Genomic DNA, 23,069 nt, shown 5'->3' on the forward strand with positions numbered 1-23,069 from the left:
GAGATTTTTTTTTTTTAAGAGTATTGGGATCATGCTTCTAACCTGTGAATTCTTCCATCTTGTTATAGTATTAAAGGTGACATTTTAGTTCAAAGGCTAGCTTTAAAAAAAATCCAAAGACTGGCATTCTGAGAAAGATGAGTAGCAGATTTTTACAAAGAAAAAATTGGTGAAAGGCAGAGTGAAAACAATAGTGCACTCAAGTGATTTGTGTTTTGTTCGCTGCTGGCTCTAAGAAATGTAGATTGCTTTAAATGCCACTGAATTAAGGAGCATTTGTTGTCCTCTAGCTTAGCATAGCAATGAGATCTGTCCTTCCAGTCAGTGCTTTTGTATCTTTCAAAAAGCACCATGCTTTTCACTGGGTTCTAGCTAGGCTTTATGTATCAAAAATCTCATGGACATCAGAGGCTCCTGAAACCAAATTAAAACCTCATGCTTTCTCCTCTGCTTGTCCTTATGCACTTCAAAATGTGCTTCCTCCCTTTCCATTTCCTCAGTCTTTTTTCAAACCTTATAAAAGCTACTAGTAGTCAGGTTCTTCCTGATGTTCCCAGCAGCATATATTCCTGATTGTGTCTGCAAATAAATTATTTCTCAGCGGAACAGGGTCTTTGTGCTTTTTAGACCCTCACTTTTACCAGGACTAGTAGCCTTTACAATAGCAGATTTCTGTGAAAATGACCCCATAGTCTTCAGTGATTTTGATTCAGATACCATCTTTTGCCAGCCTTCCTTGCAGCTTGTTGTAGTACAAAGCACTGGCATGAAAAAATATTTAATAAACCCGAAACTCTCATGTCTTCTTCTTTCTCTTCCACATCAGGATTTTTTGGCTATACTTTTAATATGCCCTTTCGTGATCTCATTTACAAAAATAGCCATACAGATAGACCCCAAAGGAAAAGATGATTCTCTTGGAAATTTCATTTGAATGTCAAGTTGACTAGCAGTTGTGTTTACTTCTTGGGTTAATAGTTTAGGTTCCTTATCCCTTTGCACAGCTTTCTTCTCTTATTTCAAAGGAAATACCATCTGATGTTGTGGACTGGCTTTTCCTACTTTTCGTAGTTTGCAGGTTTCGTGTTTTTTCTAGTGACAGCAGGACTCACGCTGAGCAAAATCTGGCAGATTTTGCACCACAGCTTAATTTTCTCACTTTTTTGTTGTTATTGTTGGTTTGTTTGCTTGGTACTGTCAAGTGGTCACTTAATAGCAGCTTTGTAGCTGAGTCCTGTCAGAAGTGATCAGATTTTGCAGAATATTGACAAATTAGTAGTTATTAGTGCCTACTTAGTAGGTTTAGTCCTAAATGAGTTATTAGTAGTGGCTTTGTCTTTTGACATAAATTCCAGCTGTGGAGCTGACAGTTTGGCTATCATTCATCCTAAAGTCATTAAGCTCACTATCAGTTTGTCACCTTTTCATGTTGTTAGATATTTTATTTGCCCCCCTTTTTAAGTTTGAGAGTCTATGTCTTCAAGCAAGTGAACTCACTCTTTAGAAAGCTCTTCCAAATTTTCATTTAACTCTTCATTATTTACCCTTCATGTACTGGCAGAATCAGGGTAGAAGTTTAGGGCTTTTCAATCATATACTGGCTGCTCTGTTTCATACCTTGGAAATGTTATTGGTCAGTGGGTTGTGGTAAGAATCAAATCACTCCTACAGATGGAAATGTGTTCATGTTCTCTCTCTTTTAAATCACCTTTTTCAAGAAGACTTTCATCCAAGTTGAATTGAAGCTTGACATTTTAAAATATTTGGATGCTCATGTCAGCATGGGATTCCAAATGTCATTTCTTTCTCTCCAGGTCTTTTCCTGTGCTCCCTGTTTCTACGCAAATTGATGCTTTATAAAACTGTCATTGAGGAATGAGAGGTTTGTGCAGGTGGAAGGGTGATCTAAGTCATATCTTGTGTTATCTTATTTGGTATATTAGCATATGTGCTGTAATTGCTCTTTTTCTGGTTTCTCTTGTGTTCGTTGTTGGTGGTAAAATGGCTCTACATCAGTATCTTGTGTTTCAGGATGCTTCTTCATTGCCTGTTTGCACATATGACATCTTGCAGAACATTATGATGGTCTTGTATAGATAACCCTGACTAGAAATCTCATAGTTTGCTGTATTTGATCATTTTTCTTTATGGCAGCATTTTAAAAATGAACTAGTAACCAAATACTATCACCAGGTAGAGTTAGGTTTCTTTTCATCTAAAGAAAGAGTAGCAAATTATTCCAGTTTATATTTGACTTCACAAATAATGCTCAGTATTTGTCATGTCTTGCCATTTTGCCAAAAGTGCATTTTACATTTTACTCAGTGGGACACTGAGCTTGAAGAGGAGCTGCATGAGCCCCCATGCTGTGACAGATAGTCCGCTCCTTGCTCACCCATATGCTGCTGTCCTGCAGAAGTGTGTGTCTGGTTGTTCCCAGCAGCCTGCAGAGTGCTCCTGGGCTTTGCTCCCACTTCCTGGTGGGATCTGCAGCACTGCCAAGACCAGTTGGAGGTTCCAGGAGCTGGAGTTAGGCTCTGATAGCCCTTTCAGGTGTGTAGGTGCAGCTCCCTGCACACGGGTCAGTGCTGTCCCTGCCAAATAATCCATGCAGAAATGCTGCTGAGGAGTTCCTCGAGGTTCCTCATAGCCCCAGGGGTGCTGTTCTTGAAGTGCTGCTCTAGGTGCAGGTTTTTGTAGAGCAAACTTCTGCTGGTGCAGAGCATGGCACACACTGTGTAACAGAATCTGGCCTTTTGTCCTTGTATTCCATTTTAATGTCAGTAAGAATCTTTTAAATAGTGCTCCTGTTGCCACAGTTCAGATTTTTTGATTCTGTCTCAGCATTTTGCTATCACTTACCCAATGATGGGGGTTTGTAATTTCTTGCATTGCTTCATGGTGAGCGTCAGTGGTTGCCAAGGGTCCATGTGTCATCTGCTCCTGAAGGCACAATACAAGAGTTCTGGTTCTTTACCTCCTTGGTCTGTAATCTTATTCTAGACATCTAGATGAATGAGAATAGAGTAAAAAAAAAGAAAGGTGGAAGAGAGGATATTGTGCCTCTGCTTAAGCGTTTCCCCTCCAAAATCTGCAGCATGCATTCTGGGGTCATAGTTTTCAATGTTTGTAAGGCTTGCAGGCGTCAGCTGTATTGTCATTTATTAGCATAGCACACTAGAGTTGTTTAACTGACCAGGTATATCATGTCTTGAAATCTCTTAAAATAAAGATTCTGAGCAGTTTTATGTTTTTGTTTATATTTAGTGTCAAGTGGCATTGAAAAGTTTTCAGAGTTCGTCACACTGAGAAATGATGAGTTAAATTTATAGATTTACCCATCAACCAGCTAGAGCACATGTGAAACATTTCTCCATGCTGTAATAAAAGTAGCAAAAGATAAAGAAGCAAACAAATGTTTATATGCCCCAGAGAAAGTCTGATTACTTAAAATAAACATGTCTGAGGGTGTGAGTACCATTGGCAGTCTTCAGTGGGACTTCAGTATTAGCTGACAGAAAGGACTCTGGGGCCTCACTTCCAAGCAGATCCTAACTTGCACAATGTATAATATAAGAGAGCAACATCTGCAAAGAAGTACTGAAATACAGAGGGAAGAGTACTAGGTTATTGGGAAGAGTACTAGGTTATTGGTACCTAGGGTATCTGGCAATGTAAAATGCATTCCCCTACTAGTCCTTTAAGATTCTGTTTCTCTTCTTACAAGAAAGATAATTTTAAGTATCTAATAACAATTCTGTAAGTTCTATTTGTATTAATATTTATTTTTACTTCTTTCTGTAGGCAGTTAAAAGTCCAGAAGATCTGATTTCAAAGCAACACCATAAATTTCAAAGAAAGTAAATCTACATGAAGAGCCACAAAGCAAGTTGATTTGAGAAGGCACAGCATTTACAAAAATGTTGTCAAGTTGTGTGACTTCAGTGTTTGCTTTGATGGTTTTGTGCTTTGCAGCTGCAGGTAGGTGGTGTTATGCAAATGATTCATTCAGTGTAACTGGTTGTGCATATTTAGAATTGTTGATCAGAAATCAGCTCAGGTTTGTTTATGTCGAGGTTTTCTATAAAATTATTGTGATCGTAATTGCATCATATATGATGTGAGAAACAATCCTATAAGAATATTTTTTGCACCTATGTTCACTCTTGAAATAATTTAAGAACTACAGTAGTAATGTAAATTATTTAGGTTACTTACCTATTTATTTTTAAAAATTGCATGGTACACATGTGTTATAAAGGGGGGACTGGTATGGAAGCCTTTGGGAGTGGAAGCAGGGTAGCTCTGTCAGCATGATGAGCTATTGGCTCTGCCAAGACACTGGATTTATTTCCCCAAGTTCAGGGTTGGGCTGGTGGAGCTGAGGCTGCTAGAGTCTCTCTACAGAGCTGGTATGAAAGGGTGTACCAGCTCAGCTGCATGCTGCCTCCAAGACCTATAATCTGGAATTAAGCCCCAATTATTTGACTTTATAAAATGTCTGACAAAATCCTAGAGAAGTTCATAATAGGACACTGAGTTTGTCCATCCTTCCTGCCTTACTGGGATAAGCCTCACCCAGGTCATTCCTGGCAGTTGTCTGACCTGATTTATGGTCAGCCGTTACTGATGATAGCAAAAACCTTTTAATAACAGTTGTCAGTTTTAATGGAGTCCTTGTAGTTTGGGAACATGCATCACCATTTAAGGGGATTGTTCCTGTCCCACATTTTGGCCTAGCTGGGGATTTTTAAAGCAGTATGTTGCAATAACTTGTGACAGAGAAAGGAAAGATCTGTGGAGTTCAAGTGCCTAGTTTATTCTGTAGTTTCTTCAAGCCCTGAAGTGATTCTACTCAGTATGTTTGTTTGTCAAAGTTCTTTCTGTGGTTGCAAGGGGAAGCCTCTTATGTGTCCAGCTTGTATACAGCGTGGGTCTCTGGAGAAATGGCCGAGTGGATATACAGTCAGTCAAAATGAGACAGTGGGAAAAGTTGACAGTGGACAGATGGCTTGCTTAAATCTGAGATGTCCTCACTGTGGAAAAGATGACCAGCTTTGGAAGAGACAGGGCTGAGCAATTAGATGTGTTACAATTTGGCTTAATTTCTTCTTCAGCATGGAAAATTATGTTATTTCAAGCCCTCAAGCCTTGTGGGACTTTCTCTGGGTTTGACCTCCTTGAAGGCATCTATCCAACATTAGTAATTTTGATTGTTTAATAGTACGTGATGCTGACATTTTGCAATAGCTTCATTACAGACAGACTTGCAGCAGTGCAGGGTGTGTCTGAATATGTCTGCAGCTTGAGCTGAGGACATCAGTGCTGCACTTGGCTGAGAAGAAGCATTACTTGGAGCAAATCTGTATCGTTCTAGATGTGTAAAAATCTACTTTAAAAGGAAGTGGCAGTGCAGTGCAGAAAAGTTTTTTTTAATTGATCACAACCATAATTCTGTTTTGCTGCTGAGGATGATGCTTGCCTATAAAGTCAGCTAACCTCTTAATGCCAGCTTTAATTAAAACCACTGATTTAATAGTGCTATCAAACAGTACTACTACTAGACAGTTATTCAGTGCTCAGAAAACATGATATGTCTGTCTTGAAATTCATTGTGGTTTTTTTTGGTTTTTACTCCCCGATTCTGTGTTTTCCTCTGGCAAACATTCTTGAAACAAACTCTCAAAAAGCTTGGGATTCAGTCAGTTGCTTATTCATAAGTAGAGTCACAGAATAATTTTGGCTGGAAGGGACCTCTGGAAGTCTAGTCCAGCACCCTGCTTGGAGGAGGGCTAGTTTCAAATTCTTTCGTTCTTGGAGTCTGATTTTTCCCTCTGTCTGCATGGGAAGAAATTAGCTGAAGGGAGTAGGAAGGGTCATGGTTTGTTAGGGGAAGGTGAGGAAGCACTGTCTTTGTGGTTTCTGGCTGTACGTGCCTGTATATTTTGGTTTTCTACCATGCTTTTTAATTTTTTTCAATGAATTCTTAATGAGAACAGCTAGATAATGTCCTTTACAGAGTAAAATGAGTACAATAAGATAAGAGCAATAACCGATGGACTATGATGAAGAGGGAAGAGATGTCAGGCAGATATAATTAAAATTGAAGAAGGACAGCTCTCTGAAGGTTATTTAGATAGATCTTTTGCAAATTGGGACCTTGAGTCCTTTTAATGCGACTTTATATATATACAAGTATATAGTGTGTGTATGCATGTGTATATATATGTGTGTTTGTATATATATATGTATATGTGTGTATAGTTATACTGTAAATGCAGGGAGTTTGTGTATCTAGGTGAAGGGCAGGTGGGAGCACACAACCCATTCCAGTTGTGTGAAAAGCTGGCAGAGGCCCCTGAGCTCTGGTCAGTGTGATGGCCAGGGCACTGCAGGCTTGGCTCTTAATTGCCAGCATACAGGACCTGTGCTTTTTCAGTCCTGAACCACTAATGTAGTAGTATAAATAAAAATAGAAGTCTAAATAAAGTTAAGAAGTATAAATAAAATCCCTTGCTTGTGGTGGAGCCTGGGGGAGGCAGGGGGCAGCATGCCACCTCCCTAGGGTATTGATTTTTATACATTTGAGGCTTTTTCCAGCCTGCTCTTAGTTTCTGAAGAAGTGAAGCTGCTGCAGCAGAGAACGCTTTGCTTTTGTTTGCCAGTCCTACACTGAAACTGCTACTACTGGTTTGGGGGGTGGTTTTGCTGATGTTATAATAGCTTCAGCATTCTTGTGTTTTCATGTATAAGTGAGGTAGCTTCTAGACAGAATCTATGTTTTGTTTGGTTTCTTTTTTTTTTTTCTATTCTTGCTCTTGAAGGTACTAGAGTGTTAAATATATCAAAACTCCCCAAACCCTGGAGTTAACACAACATGATGTACAGAATTGGATGGTCAAAGATAAGTCACAGATCTGCGGTTTTTTTTCAAGCTAATAGCTTAAAGATTACACCTCATAAACTGCATTGAAAATAGTCTATATAAATATTGAAGGAATATTTGCCTATTTTTCTACGTCTTTATACTACCTGGATCTATGTAGCTAAATGCTTATGTGAATCTGATTTGCTTTTTTCTTGTACATGGATTTCTTACAAGCTTTTATTTATACAGCTTTAATTGGACAGAAAAAGACTGCAAAGAAAACCTTGATTACTCTGAGATTTTTCTACTTCATGGAAAGTCCAAGGCAGGATGGAGAGAAAAACTGCTGGCAAGCTATCTGCCCGACTGAAGGAATTAAGTTTTTGAAGTGGGATTAAATTAAGGTCTGGCAACCTGCAGTAGGAACTCCATGCAAACATTCAGAATTGCGCACAGTTATCCAGGCCTTGGATAACCTCTTAAATTAGTCTGGCTTTGAAATCTTGGAGCAAAAATATTCTGTCCTAACGTGGCTTAAATCAAAGACTGGAACATATTTATTTTACTTGCTGGCAAGTCAGTGCAGTTGGGTGCATGATGCATGTCTTAATAAAATGTCTTTGAGGACAACTGAAATGCATAGCTGCTCTAGACCTTGAGGGCCAAGCCTTCAACAAGACAGGTTTCTCCATGAAGGAATAGAAGCATTTTTTAACTTCTATTTTTCCTTCTTTCTTTCCTCCATTACTATTGAGCTAGAAAGAAGACAAAAGGGTGAAACAGCTTATGGACTGTCTACTAGACTGTCTACTAGACTGTCTACTGCCTACACTGCCCAAAGGTTATCATTCCATCCTCTGGGGTAGATTTCTGTTGGTGCCAATCATTCTTGCTGCTCAGAAAGCAGCACAGCTGTGGTATCTGATACCAACCAGAATTTGCCCATGGAGCCACGTTCACTTTCCTTTGAACCCCCCTGATATTTAGCATTGCCTGTGCTTGACTTGTAGACACCTCTCTCCTTATGACAGAGTTTCTTGGTTGTGGTCAGGCAAATGAAGACCCTGTAAGAATTAGATATTTTGATGAATTTACCTGTTTTCTGTAATACTGAGGTTACTGGTTTATCTGCTCATGTTAGGTTTGTCTTTATGGTTTCCTTTCAACAGCTCTTTACTCCCTGGTTCTCCACTCTATTGTAATCCTAGCTGGTTTTTCTTTCTTTTTACATGCTTGTTCTTGTAAGTAATCTTACACTGTTCAGAGCATATGTGCTTCATTTTCAGTAAGGCTGTTCACTTGCAAGCTTGTGTATCTTCTGGATCTGTGCCCCCCAGATATGATGGTGATGTGTGCCATGTTAATAAGCGGAAAAACAGGAAGAAACAGGCCTTGTCATGACAGCTACTTTTTCCTTTTTTTTATAAAAGATGAACTTCCCCTGACCTTGAACACTGTGTTTCCAAAAGCAGTATATGATTATTCAAAGTGTAGTAGAAAAACCTTCCACTGGAAGGTGAAGGACGTGATCTAAAAAAAAAAACAAACAAACATATAGATATAAAAATATATACACTGGGTGTTAAATTTCCTTCTATTTTTAAGTGTTTGCTGGGTATTTCCCAGATGTAATTAGACGTTAATTTTTATTTTTTCCCCAAAGTATTTGTTGCCAGAAGTGAGGAGTATTTTTTGTTTAAATTGTGTTTAGAGGATGAGAACCAAGGGACAGAGGTTGGATCTTGAATTCTTAGGACTGAAGTAAAGCACAGGCTGGTTGTAGTTTTTGAATGGGTGAGGATTTCACTCTCTACCTCCCTTTCCCTGCAATTCTTTCTCATAATCAGCCTCCTCATAATATGCTTTTTCTCATAATCTGCCTCCTGTAAACATATTCCTATCTGTTTATGGTCTGGGTGTTCAGACTTTTGAGGATGAGATGAACCAGCACTCGGAACATTTGAAGATTTGCAGTCTCAGAGAGAATTAGAGGAGCTGGTTCATGTGCTGTGCCATGTTGAAAAGGCTGCAAGCCCTCCTGCAGGAGCTGCATCGGGATGCCCGTGCTCTTCAGGGGAGGCTAACATGCTCTCAGTTCTGAGAAATGCTATTGAGAAACCAGTGACTGGCTATTAAAAGTGAAAATTGTTCTAATTTGTTTTTTATTCCTTCAGCACCCTGATGGTGATTTGAAGCATCTTAATACCACATGTTTATCGGATAGGAATTCATAATTTGATTCCCTAACTTCATGTCAATGAACTCTGTGACATAACTTTGAGTTGCCAAAATATACATTAAAAAAAGAGTTAATTTTCATTTCACACAAAACATAATACCTTTAAAGCAGTAAATTGTTGTAAGTGAGCACTTTAAGTACAAAGACCGATTAAAACTGGGAAGCTAGACTAAATCTCTGTGTCCTCTAACTTAAGTTTTCAGCATTCTTGTGCTGCATGATGATCCATTCCTTTGTAAATTACATTTTAAATCTGGTCATCTGTCTGTCTTTCAGCAACTGAGTCAAATCCTGTGCCATTTCTATGTGTTTTATGCCTAAATACTGTTTTTTTTTTTTTTATCTTGCAAACCCACAAAAAAATTCTGAGGAATTTAGAATGTCAGGATACAGAGAAGGGTTATGTATTTTCAAAGACTTAATTGTCACAGACTTGGAATGGCTTGAACTGAGCAGATTTCATTTTTCCTGTATCAGCAAGGCTTTCAAGCTAGAAGTAGTTGAATTTCAGTAGAATTCTGCACAATTCTGCTCCCATGTGGAGCAGTAGGATGTGGGATTGTGGGTCCTGATTCAGCAGAACAGCTGAGTGTCTATCAAAGTGTTTGCTGAACCTGAGCATTTATCACTAAACATGAATATCTGGTTCCTTGATTTAAACTGACTCTGGGTGATGCCAAAGGAATCTCAAGAAATATGAAGCCCATAATACAGTACTGGAATTGTGTAGATGCAGGCAAATGGCAGTGTTAGTGAGGGTCTCTGGAGGGAAGTACTCCACTGATGAAAAGTAGTTTTGAGGAAAATTTTATGGCACAGAATGGGGAATGGCATTAATCTTTGTCTTTGTAAGGAAATTTATTCAAGTTTTTTTTTTTTAAGGAGAGAACTTGTCTTTAACAAGTTCTAAGCTTCACATAATTATTTTATAAATACTTTGCTAAAAATAATTCTTTTGTTTTCTGAAGGGAATTGGGATTTGAGGTCTTGCTTGTAGATCTTTTAATAACCTTTCTGTATTGCAGGCCCTTATTAACTCCTTCTTAGCTTTTCTATCTGTCATTTGTCTTACAGATTACATGAGCCCTCTGTCCCTTTAATTAATATAAAAGGAAAAAGGGCATATTCGGTTAACTAAAGATTAGACTTCACTCCATACCCAGCATTCCCAAAAGGGATCCTGGGGTGTTGCAAGAAGAAATGAAGTATCTGCTATTAGAAAAACAATTGCTATTTTCACATGAAAATTGCATTGAATTTCTTCAAATCTTTCTTTTATAGGCTCCTTCCACTGAAATATGCTTGTATGATTCAATGTCTTTATTTTACTGCTGGCAATGTTATAGTGTGGAAAAAATATAGGGACTAAAGACATGCCTTTTCAAGGAAGAGAAACAATTTCATCCTCTGTAGCTAATGACAAAATGAACTGAAGTCCCTTAGGCTGTAAGTCATAGGAGAGATGAATTTGGAGTGAAAAAAGTATATTTAGCACGAAGACTATACCATGTTTCATTACCTGAAGGCATTCAGTTGGATTCCTCTTTGGTGTAAACTTGTTTTAAGTCAATGGAATTTCACCAAGGATAAGTTTTGACCCTCGGTGACAAAAGAAAAGGTTTTTAGTAATGCCATGAAGTGCAGTTGCTTTAAGCACAGTGTGGTTTTCTTCATAAGTGTACCTTATAAAAGATGGAGCTATTGTTCTTTTTTTTGGCAGCTTCCACACTGAGAGACTTACTAATAGGCATTTAATAAAAAAGGGATTTTACCTGTCAGGGATGGAAATAACTAAACTGAAAAATGTCATTACTCTCATTATTGAAGTAGTGCAGTGAAGAAGTAACAAGTAAAGGAATTTGGGGCTGAGTGATGGAAACATATGTAAGGTTTGTTGCTGTTTTATCTCTTTAGGAAAAAGTTTGCTTTCATCTGAAACAGGTCTGGTGTTTTGGTGGTGGGGTTTTCTGTTGTTTTCTTTTTGAATTTTAAATTAGTGTGTTTTCCTTAACATTTGGAGCAACGAGTGAGTGAAGAATTTATTTTTTATGGTTATTTTCACTCATTTTCCTCTTTTTCTTCATTTCCTAGATCACCAGGTTTGTCTTGTGTTCTGGAAAGGATGATGAATGCAGTCTGTTTCAGAATAAATAAAATTTTTCTTTGTTATTATTTTTAATTTGAATGGAGCAGTAATATATATGCCCTACTCAAGATGCTCCTCAAGTTATTTTGATTCTAGCTACTATGTCAAAATGAATTTTTTTCCTTCAGAAGAATGCATGCCTTTCATTAATGTGTAAAAATCAGGGAGGGGTGACTGGATACTTAATGTCATAATGCCTTCGTGATTCTTCAGGCTTCACGAATTGTATGAAAATGGATAGAGGTGAACAGGTTATTTGAAAATGTAGCTATTGCTGAAGTAGCTTAACATAGTTCAGTTTGCATATTTGGAGTTGCTTTAAGGAAATCTGTGGAAGATCAAGAACTTCAAAAGCAGCGCTCACATATTTTGTGTATTGGTGCATGTGTTGAGTCCAAATGGGCAGTTTGGTTACTCCGGGGAAACATCTGCTCTGTAGCATAAAAGGTCCTGTGCCTCAGGGCATGGCTGGACAGGTGCTGCTGTGTCTGAGAACCATGGGGGAGTGATGTGCACCCTTCATACAGCCCAGGCACAGCAGCCTGTGTGACATGATGTGTGTGTTCATCCTCTGGTGGCTGAATGTAAGTGCTGTGTCTGAAGGGCCTTTGGGAGAGGGTGGGGTGAGTTGTGGCCTGGCAGAGCAGTTCAGTTCCTTCCACCTGTGGCTCAGCCATGAGCAGGGACTCCTGAAGGAGAGCACAGGGTTGCTGGACCTGTTCTCTTTGTGGAGTCCCCATGCCCGATGGCCACAGCTGTGTTAAATGCATAGGGCTAATCTCTGAGCCTCTGCTTTTGACTGAAATATGAAAGGCTTGTATCTGGATTTGTGACTTCCTCTGTCATCTCTCCACGAGTTACTTAATCTCTCAGTCTTGGTCACTCGCTATGTAACATGGATGTGTTCAACCCTGGCATCTTCCATGCAGAACTGTTTGAAGAATTAAGGTTTCTAATTGGTGTTATCTTCAAAACCTCCCCCTGCCCTTTTTGGAGGTATGAAAATGGCAAAGGTTTTATTAAAGGCACTGTCAGACTTTTTGCCTATTGTGCTTGTTTTTAGACTCGTGGATGCTGAACTGCGGAGGCTTGTTGTGATCTCTGGTAAGGAACAAGGTGGTTGATGTTTTGGCGAGTCATAGATAAGTTATGATGTTCTGAGAAGTGTCTTAACTCATGGAGTTACTACTTTTACTCTACCTGCCATCCTTATTTAAAAACAAACAAACAAAACCCCTATTTGCAGGAAGTAGACTCAGTCATACAAAGCAAGGGAGTGGAGAATCTGCGACTGTACTAGAAATGATTTTCAGATGAAATGTCAATCTTTTCTTGCATCATTGGGAGATAGTTTGCAACAGCATGTAGAACTGCATTAAATCCCTTGCATGGCTTGAGCAATGTGATATAAGTTAAGGTGTAGCTTCAGTTTCCTGCATTAGGGTAGACTTTGTAAAAGTTGCCAGATTTCTGTATCTTCTGCTTTGAAATGTTAGGTCAGTCTGGCAGAATTTTCTTTTATAGTGCTAATGAGTTCAAAGCAGTAATTAATTTTTCTGTGGGACATTTTCACCTTCAAGCTGAAAAAGTAATAGGTATTTGAGTAAATTGGTAAGAAAACTGTTCAGAAATTACTTTGGAAATTACTTGTCTCTGTTGCTTTTTGGAACTAGGCCAGTAGTAGTTATTTTTCTTGCTATAATAGTGCTCATGGCCATATTGTTCACTGCATTCATTTTCATTCTCCCAGAGCTAATGTTTGAACTCTGTGATGACATTTTCTATCACAGAAGTAAGAGAGCTCAAGTGTGCATCATAGAAAGGTCTGAGATTTTTGTGAAGACTAGAATTTTGTTGTGATTGTAATGCTTTACAAAGGCTTCTGTAGTGCCTACTGTTAAAAAGCTAGTTAGCTGACCTTAGTAATGGTTTCATTACCAAGCAAAGAAAACTGAAATGTCAGAGTAAGAAATGCTTCATGCCAGTAACAGAAAAATAAAAGCAATCCTGAAATAGATCTGGTTGCATTACTTGTGTTCTCTTGAAATATTTTTTCTTTTTTGAAATTAGCAAAGCCGGGGTGTTTTTCAGCCATTTCATGCTCAAGATAAAATAATGTTTAAGACTATGTGATGGTTGATTTGAATAAAACAATTAAAAAAAATAAAGTTGCTTAATTCTAGGTCTCTGATACATTTAATGGATCTCAAAAGTATGTTTGCAGCAAGAAGCCTGTAAGTCAGCTCTTATAAATACTAGACTGAACTTCAACTTTATTGATATGATTCGGGAGAAAATAATTCTAATTAAACAGTTCTGAGTATTGAACTGCTTAATGGTGGTGTTCAAGTCTTGTATGTGGAGAAAACCAAACCAGCTTATTCTTCTGTTTGTTTCAGCATTACACAAGCACTACGTAAAGGATTAACCAAAATTATTGTCTAAAACATTTCAAGTAGAAGTTGCTAACAATGAACTCGTTTGGGTTTTTTTTTTTTCTTGCCTTGAAGAGTCCTAGAACGTATTTTCCCTCTTTCTCCAGAGAAATAATAATGCACTTCAGATGCTTTTATAGGTCAAGCATTCATGTAACTGTCTATGATTTGACAACATTGCTCAAAGAAAAAGTGGAGTGAAATCAAGATTTACCCGGGAGGATTTTTGAGCAATGAATCAGTGCTTTTTTGGCCTAGTGGACTGAAGTAATTTAATGGAAGCAATCAACATTTTTGGTACCAACTGACTGAACTAATTAAGTTGATTCAGTTCTGATACCTGTGTTGTCATCTTGCTCCGGTTGCTTTCCTTAAATTTTTGGATGGAACTAGCCTGTATATTGGTGTCCGTGTGCTCCCTGGTGGCATCTCTTGCTAGAATGCTTTTTTGAGGATTCATCTTGCTGCTTGGTGGGCTACAAGTGCTGCAGAGAGAATGGATTCATGTTGAGACCATAACTTTGTGCAAGTTGCTGTGTCTTCTTCTCTTTAATCCTATTCTAAAGAAGTCAGTAGGTGTCTGATCCTGTAACAGTTGTATAGCATTATGTCTAGGATGATTTAATGGCAGAAATTTGAAGATGTTGGAGCACAGATCCTCTTTCTTAATGGATTTAGTCCAAGGGTTTATGTCCTGAAGTGATAACAGAACTTGTGTTCTGAAGTCTTTTGCCCTTCCTTCTCCATTGGTGACACGTGGGTTTGTTTGCTTTTTCTTCAAAGCTGCTTCTTGTTACACCCTCTGTGCCATTTTGTTAACTAGGCCATGGGTGGTGGAGCTGAAGAGAGATTGACTGAGAACCTGCTGTGCAAGGGCTGTTGTGCCAGTGAAGGAAAATCATGCAATTGCTCATGTTCAGTGGGAGCCTGCAATAAGTGTGATGCTTTCTTCTCCCCTCTTTGGGGTATGTTCTTCCTCTTGTTTTCAATATCTCACTGTAATCGTTTGTATCCAAGATGTGTATCAGTATGTTTTTTTAGTTAGGATGATCTCATCACTAATGAGTATTTGATGCCTTTGTAATGCTCCTAATATACACATAGAACAGCTGGAAGAGACTTTTTAAACAAGCATCTTCCTAATATCCTGGATGATCTCAAAGAACATTTGCAGTTACATTGGAAGCTTTAAAGATAAACTTTTTTTCATACAATGGCTGAATAGTGTGTAATGGGTGACATATGGGGTCTCTCTGCATTTACAGTGAATGAAAACTGCAGTAAACTATCCAAGGGTATTAGCTAAACTGTTAATGGTTAATAGTAAGCACAACGAAAAAAATTGGTAGATGAGAGTACACTTCTGTGCTGTATTTCTGAATATATTCAATTTGTTACTGTAGCCTTGTTAGCCAGAAAAAAGGTGGCTTGTCCTCGACAAGAACTTGGTTCTTTTCCAGCCAAATTGGTGGCACCGGTTATAGGGCTGTGAATAGTGAGACTGTGGAACTGCTCTGCCTGGACTCTCTCTGATAATGAGTCAGGTCAGGTCTGTCCTTGGGGCAGGGAGTGGGGGTGTTTTATTCAGCTGTTTGTCTCCCATTAGAAAATGTTCATACAGCACTTCAGTTGGTCAGTAGGGGGTGGTGGCTTTTCTAAAGCAGGATACACTCAGGTTTATGCTTCACCAAGTAACTTGCCTTGCAGTGTAATGTTAAGCCTGCCTCTGCAGGCCAGTAAATTATCACAGGTCTCATGAGATATTAGTGAAAGCATGGTGTTAACTTCCATTCCATTCAGTGAATTCAAACCACTGGTCCACTGATGGGAAGAATATTTGGGCTCCTGTGTGCTTACAAGAGAGCTTTTGAAGTCCTAGAAGTGGCTGGGTTTCTCTGAACCATCACGATTGCTAGAGCAAATAAGGGACCCTTGAAAGTGTGTGGCAGGGTAGTGGAGCCTCCCTCTTTTGCAGCAGCTCATGTTTGTACTAGGTCAAAAATTAATTTCCTTCTACAAAAGTAGAGTATCAAACTATTGTTTAAGTGTTTTGAGTAACTTGATCTGTAGTTCACCTGGTGCCACAGTCGGACATAACCACAGAGTATAACAGCCTTTCAGAATTGGAATATATGGTAGCAAAACAATTTCATTTACTGGCATAGCTATACATCCTTACCCAAACGTACATGAAAAAGCTGATAGAAGCACTTTTTTTTGTTCGTGTGACTTATGTAACTCTACCCATAACAAGGGTTTGCCAACAGTTTCCCACAGTTTCCCAACAGATATGCAATACATTACAAAAAGGAAATGTGCTGCTGTACAATGCAAGTGTTAAAACTTCTATGCTTTGCCTATGAAGATTGTTGAATAAATGAGAGGCAACAGTCCTCTGGACTCTGAGCTTGGAACCCTTCACAGTCTGTGTTATGCTACAATATAAGCAAGTGAAAGCCTGAAACATTTGACCTTGTTAAACTCTTTCCAGCCTTATAGTTTAACTGGGCCCTGAATTAGTTTCTTTCTCTGTTTAATTGTTTGATTGTATTAAGATGCCACTTGTTAAAAAAAAAAGGTTTTTTTCAGTCTCTAGCTCTTCTTTTTCCCCCAAATCAAAACCTGATATTAACTCCTAATTACAAATATGCTGAAATTGGTTGTTTACATAGTATTTTTCTTCTACAAAAATAATAGTGGTAATTAAAAAAAAGGCATATAAGATGTATAGCAGTGGCCACTTCCAGGATGTTAAAAATTCCAGCAAACCAAATGAATTGCCACCAAGTGCTGACTCAATGATAATTTCTCTGTGTACTTTGAATGTTTAACAGGAAGAGAGATTACTCATTCCCCCACCTTTCTAGGGGACTGTTTGAAAGCTTGCAAATCATGTATGAGGCCCCTCAGACTGCTGACTGCACTGCAAAGTTATTTTGCATCTAGTAAGTTCCAGGATATTGTGACTGTTTTCTGAATAATGCTATCCTTTACTGATTGTACTTGAAAACAAATAGTGCTGTTCTAAGTGTTGCCAAGTCACTTTGAAAGTCTCACGGGAAGGTTTCTCACTGCTTACCCCATATGTAGGGCTGGGGTGTTGGTTGCTCTTTTGTTGGAAGCAAAAAGCCATCCTGCTCACTGAGGTCTCTGCTTTCAGTTAAGTCAGGGGACAAGAAAGCTTCTGCGATCTAGCACTTTTACATTTAGTTAGTATTTTGTGGTTAGTTTTTACAAATGTGCCTGCATTTTTTATTCCTGAAGTCTTGTTTGTTTTCTTGTTGAAGAAGGAGCAACAGGAGTTTTCTTGCACTGGAAAAGACAAGGAACTGTATTCCACTGCTGGCTGTCAAGGGGGCTCATGCTTCCTTTGTGCAAGCCCTTAAATGGGAGTTGAACCTTTGCCATAAAGAGAGATGGATTTCTGCACCTGTGGGGTCTCTGAAAGGGAAGTACTTCAGATGTGCGTGTTAACATTTTATATTTTGTGAAATCTGAATCTGCTTTGAGGTTCCCTGAGACTTTATTCCATGCAGTAATGATACTAAGATGCATGCCTTATAAAGGCTACATTAGCATTGGGCAAAATAACTTATTTCCTGAGTTAAAACTCTTTTCCCCAACTTCCCTTAAAAAATAGTTAAAAGATTATTTGAGGAGAAAAGCCATTGTGATTTCATATGGAGGCCATCTCAGTTCTCCTTTTATATCTGCTGCTCGCCTGGGAGCATACTCTGTATTCATGTCCAGAGCTTGAATTGTTTTCAGCTTATTAGCTCTGAAAATGCATTTAGCAGTTAACTGCCAATGTGCGTGTTCCTTCTGGTTACAGCTAACAAGCAGCTGGGCAGTACATTAAGAAAATGTGGAATCAGTTAACTCTTATAGAGCCACATCTCTGGGTTTCTGCAGTTGCCCTTCTAGAACTACATGGGGAGAAAGCCTGTAGGATAACACAGCGGGCACGTGCTTAATAAAGGAAGAAGTGAGCAAAAGGAAGTCAAGGAGGAGAAAATCTTCTGGTGTTTCTGCAGGGAAGAAGGGCTGTAGTGAGAAAAGTGACAGTTGTTGCCCAGATAGCAAGGAGAAGAGTGACTGGTGGCTTTTAGTAGGAAACTCCTTCAACAGAACTTCATCTCAGGGGGAATGGAAAGAGATTCATTAGTGAGTGATTAATTTCAGAGCTCTGATGTTGCAGATGGCCTTTTGAGAGACCTTTCCTAAGTGGGCAATTTTAATTTTTAATTTAGGATTACTTTTATTTGGTGTGGGGTTTGTTTTATTTCTGGTGGGTAGAAAAGAACCTCAAGAATACTAGGTTAGTAAATATTTAATTTATCCCTTTATGTTGCTTTAACAGTTTTGAAAATCTTTTTCGTGGACTTATTCTGTCAAAATTTACATTTGAAATAACTGAACTAATGCCTGTCTGTTGATGGGCCTTTTTCCTTTCAGTGAGGATGAGGCGCAAGTATAGGATATATACTGCCAAATCTTTTTACATGTGGCTGCCATCTGCATGAGCTAAATTACTGCCTATGAATCAGGCATACAATATGCAAGCTCTGCTGTGTGTAAAGATCTGCTCCCAACTTGTTTAGAGTCATCCTTTCTCACTCTCCATTTAGTCCTTTGCCTGGCAAATCTCCCATGGACCTCATCTGGATTCTTGCCTGATTAAGGACTAAGAGCTTGACCCTGTGAGATAATAAAACCCCAACATCCCTGCAAGAATCTACAGATTTCCATGGGAGTTGATGGCAGCATGTGCTGCTAAAGTCTTCAGCATGTATGCTGGGTTTACGGTAATGATTTCAGGGCTTGGCTGTGTTACAGTATACATACTGGCCCTAACTTGATTAAGGTGTGAGTATATTACTGATTTCAGTCCTCTGTGGAAAGGGAAACACACAGTCCCTCTGGATTTTGTGGCTTATTTAGAATGAAATTTCATTTTCTGAATGTGTATATTGAGATGTTTCTCACCAGAAAATTTCATTTTATTGGTGCTCGTACTTTTTTAGGAGCTGTTTTCCTAAGAGCACGGATCCAAGAGCAGATTGCTTTGGGAAGTGGAGGCCATGAAATGGTACAAACTAGGAAGGGTCGTAACTTTGACCCTTACTGCACACGGCCTTCCAAAATGATTCACTGTTTCCTTAAAAGATTCCAGTATCTCTGCATTTCTGTTAGAAACAAAGAAACACGAAAGTAATTATCACATCCAGGAAGAAAGCACATTACTGAATTAGACCATGTAATGAGATAATGAGCACAGTTGGACAGTGACCTTCAGCTCTTTGTATGGGTAATGCTCTTTAGACTGTCTTTATTTTAATAGAGCAGACCACTCAAACCCAAGGTTTAAAAAGAAATAAAATAATTCTTACAGAGCCTCCCAGTTCAGAAGGGGGACAGATATATTGAAATGCTCACTTAACCCCCAAATTTTATTTTAATTAAAAACTGAGTAAGTATAAAATGCATTTTAACTTGCAAATAATTTCTGACATACATAAAAAGTGTTCTTCAATGTTGTATTACTGCTTATAGGTTTCTTTTGGAGTGCTATTGCACCTAGGCACAAGAAGGGGCCTTAAATTCAATTTCAGGTTCAAAGAATAACCCCTAAAAGACAGAAGTTCCTTGATTTGAAGGCTATAGCATAGCTACGGGAGGTCTACCAAGAAAGTTGCTTTTTATTGAAAAGCTCACCACAAACACAGGTAATATTTAATTAAAGCAAGGTTTTTTAAAAAAAACTCACCTAAAAATCTAGGTAATTTTCTGGTGGTAATGCTCTTTGACCAGCACTCCTGTTTTTATAATTTTTTTTTTTTTGTTATATACCTCATTTTTCCCTGCACCTACACTTGGCTCTATACAAGGTTCACAGCTTTGGGGGTCACTGTGACTGCATGTTTGGTAGTATCTGGTTAAACAGATAACACTTGTGTGTTTACAAGCGTGATGTGTTTTATCTTCCTTCAGCATGGACTTCTGCTGTGATGACCCAGTGGCACACAGTGTTTATATAGACAAGTCAAGCTTGGATGCTTTGTGAGTCAAGCAGAACAGATTGCAAAGGCCCAAGTGATGCAGACCCAATGAGGTTAGGTTATAATGAAGAAAAGATATGAAACAAAGACTAGTAAAAGTGTTCTTGTACACCTTGATGCATATTCAAGGTAGTGGTGTGAACTAGTAATTTTGTGGTCACTTTTCCTGTAGAGACTGAAGGAAGGAAGATGGGGTTTCACTGAGAAAAGAAATGGGAAACTGTGAAAAGAATAAGTAGCAGGCAAAGGCTGTGAAGAAAGGAAGGAAATAATGTAATTTCTGGTTATCATGGTTCTTAATTCATGGTTATCACAGATACATGGGAGAGGGCAGGAAGGAGGAGGTATAAGGACTTCCTCCTTACCTGTAAATGCCTTTGGCTGGCTTGAGCTGGAGGAGTCTCCCAGCCTGTGTGGAAAGGACTGGTAGGATGCAGTGCCTGAAGAAGAGCACCCTCAGCCACTTCACGGACAGCACTGAGCTGTGTGGTGTGGCCAACACACTGGAGGGAAGGGATGCCATCCAGAGAGACACTGACAGGCTGGAGATGTCAGCAAGTCCAGTTGATAAGGGAACTAGAACACCTTCCCTCTGAAGAAAAGCTGAGAAAGATGGGGCTTGAGAAGAGAAGGTTGCATGGAGGCCAGGGAGTATCTGAAGGGGGCCTACAAGAGAGCCAGAGAGGGACTCTTCATTCAGGAAGTGTAGTGACAGAACAAGGAGTAATAGGTTCAAACTGAAAAGGGAGAAGTTTAGGTTGGATATATGGAACAGATTCTTTACTGTGACAGTGAGGAGACACTGGAACAGGTTGCCCAGGGAAGTTGTGGAAGCCCTATCCCTGGCATTTTTCAAGGCCTGCTTGGATGGGGCTTTGAGCAGCCTGGAGTACTGGGAGATGTCTCTGCCCATGGCAGAGGCATTGGCACTAGATGATCTTTAAGGTCTCTTCCAACCTAAACCATTCTATCATTCTGTGGTTCCAAGAGGAGGGAGCATGCTTCCATTTTCCTGGCAATAGAGACAAAATAATCTTTCTGGTCCCAATTTTCATTATATAATTCTGAGATGTTAATTCCATTTAAGTCTGTGACTCTGTTGTTTCCCATGTATGGTTGTTGCTGTGTTTCAGGGCTGGACTATTTGGTTCAGGGGAATGGAAGATCAGGCAGGGCATGGAGCATATGCTGTACTATGACACTCTGGCGAGGTCTTGTTTGATTACATCCTCCCACCATCAGTTTCACCTCCATTAAGTGTGTTTTGCCATATCTTTTTTTTAAGGAAGATGTGAATAAACTTTAAGTGGTGTTTTTCAGGTAAAAAATTCAAAGAGAACCTGCTGTGTTAGTTAAAAAGGGTTAATTTGAAGTCTTATTTAAAAGCCACCAAATTACTTGCCTGAGGACAGGCTCACTTTTTCAGCTGCTAATTTTTTTTTTCCCTATAAATTAGTGGTAATAATGTTAACAGGTTATAAAAGGGGAAAATATAGCAATGGAGCCATGTTAGTAAAAACCGTTTATCTGAAGTGCCAAGTTGCAATTTAAATGATAGTTATGTATTTAGGAAACTGGAGTCAAACATTTCGAAAGTATTAGATCCTCAACATCTTGAAAATACTCTGAAAAATATCTGTCTAGGTTTATGCACCTGGAATTTCTGTTTTAAGTAATCTTACTTTGAGAACTTCCCTGTGATGATGGCAACACTGAGCTGTGCTGTAATGGCCTGTGGTCCAGTGGAAGGCAGGTTAGTTGTTTTTCACATGTCAGTATTAGAGTAACAGCTGAGTTTAATATATAACATCACACTTTGAAAACAGGTTCTGTTTAGAGTGTGGTGTAAGTGCTGAACTTAATAAAATTCATGTATTGTTTTTGTTGTTTCTGGTTAGTCTTTTTGTGTAAATGTTCAAAATAGAGATTTCTGAGGCCACTTGATCTCTGTGCTTGTATTCCACTCATCCTGTTTAGTCAGCCTTATTGAGAGGGCAAAGATCAATTTCTTCCAGTTTAGGGAGGAAAAAACAAAAGATGGTTTCTGCTTTTCATAGATACAGGCCAAAAGTGGTTGACTTGATAAGATCTCTTTATTTATTTACCTGAATATTGACAGTTTTATAGAATTAGCAGCAAAAGATGAGGAAAAACCATGCACTTGATGTGGACAGATATTGTGCCCAGCAAACAAACCTCTGGACAATACTGATGAGAGGCTGTTTCTTTTCACTTATTTATTAAGCCTTTTTATGGTTAAAAACCATAGATCTATGGTATAGATTTATTTATAAACCATTATGGACGGTTTCAGAGCTGGTCTGAGTCAGAGGTGCTTTTGCTCCTGTAGAAAACTTTCTCTTCCTTTGAGGCAACAAACTGCATATCAAGTCATCATGTCTAATAAAACTCAGTCATGGCAAGGGATTTGGATTCTTTTGTTGATCACTCAAATTCTGTGCTGATGATTCAGACTTCCTGGTCCCTAATTCTGTAGAAGATGGATATGATTGAGCATCTCTCTGTACTGGAGAGGCTGGTGTCTTCAATACAAGTACCTGGCAGCAGATGATCATTTTGACATGACCCCAAACAGTTCAGTTGGGTAGAATGGATACTGACATTGAAACACATGCAGAAACAACATCCTTTAATCCTATTTTGATCTACTTTTGAACACTTGGGCTTTCATGTGTATTTAACATTCAGTCTCTGGAAGAGTAGATTGCCTCTTGACTTAGCCTGTTATTTTGCACCATGTCTTCCTTTTCTGCCTGGAAGCTTCTTCTGGATAGAATAACAGGAATTTGTTTGGTTGTTTAGGACTTTCTGGGATCTATGAGCTTGGTTAAAGTTACTGTTACTCATCTTGGGTAGTTTTAAAGGTGTTTGAAAGTTCAGGACAAATGTCCATATGCTGTGTAGATGCAGGTGTTGTATTGCTGCATTAGAATGAAAATACTGCTGCTTTTGAAGGAAAGGACTGGACATTTCAGATCATCATTTTCAGATTGTTAAAGGTTTTGGGATTTTTGTTTGGGTTTTAATATTGACCTAGGTATTGGTAAATTTCTCCTTGGATAAACTGTGATGTTTTGGCAGATCACCCTGTTTCATTAGCCATGTAGGTGAGGCTTAGGTGGTGTAGTAAGTTATATCTGGTCTTTGAATGGAACAGTGATCTGGCAAGGTGAATGCATAGAGAAGTTTTCTGCAGCAGTTTTCAAATCTGTAGCATTTTGTATGCATACATCTTGTCCCCTAAGGAGATTCTATAGCAGTAACCTGGGATGATGAGAATCTGTAAACCAGACAGGATTTA

At 38.8% G+C, this 23,069-nt stretch overlaps 1 protein-coding gene across 1 annotated transcript in view; it reads left to right on the forward strand.

Moving 5' to 3' along the window:
- The first annotated feature begins 3,920 nt into the window (after positions 1-3,920).
- Positions 3,921-23,069, forward strand: part of TGFBR3 (transforming growth factor beta receptor 3) — a 98,293-nt gene continuing 79,144 nt past the window's right edge. Inside the window, exon 1 of the mRNA XM_062497509.1 lies at positions 3,921-3,981. Within this exon, the coding sequence (XP_062353493.1) occupies positions 3,921-3,981 (61 nt within the window). The remainder of the gene's footprint in view (positions 3,982-23,069) is intronic.

This window comes from Cinclus cinclus, chromosome 8, assembly GCF_963662255.1.
Source record: "Cinclus cinclus chromosome 8, bCinCin1.1, whole genome shotgun sequence".
Taxonomy (NCBI): Eukaryota; Metazoa; Chordata; class Aves; order Passeriformes; family Cinclidae; genus Cinclus; species Cinclus cinclus.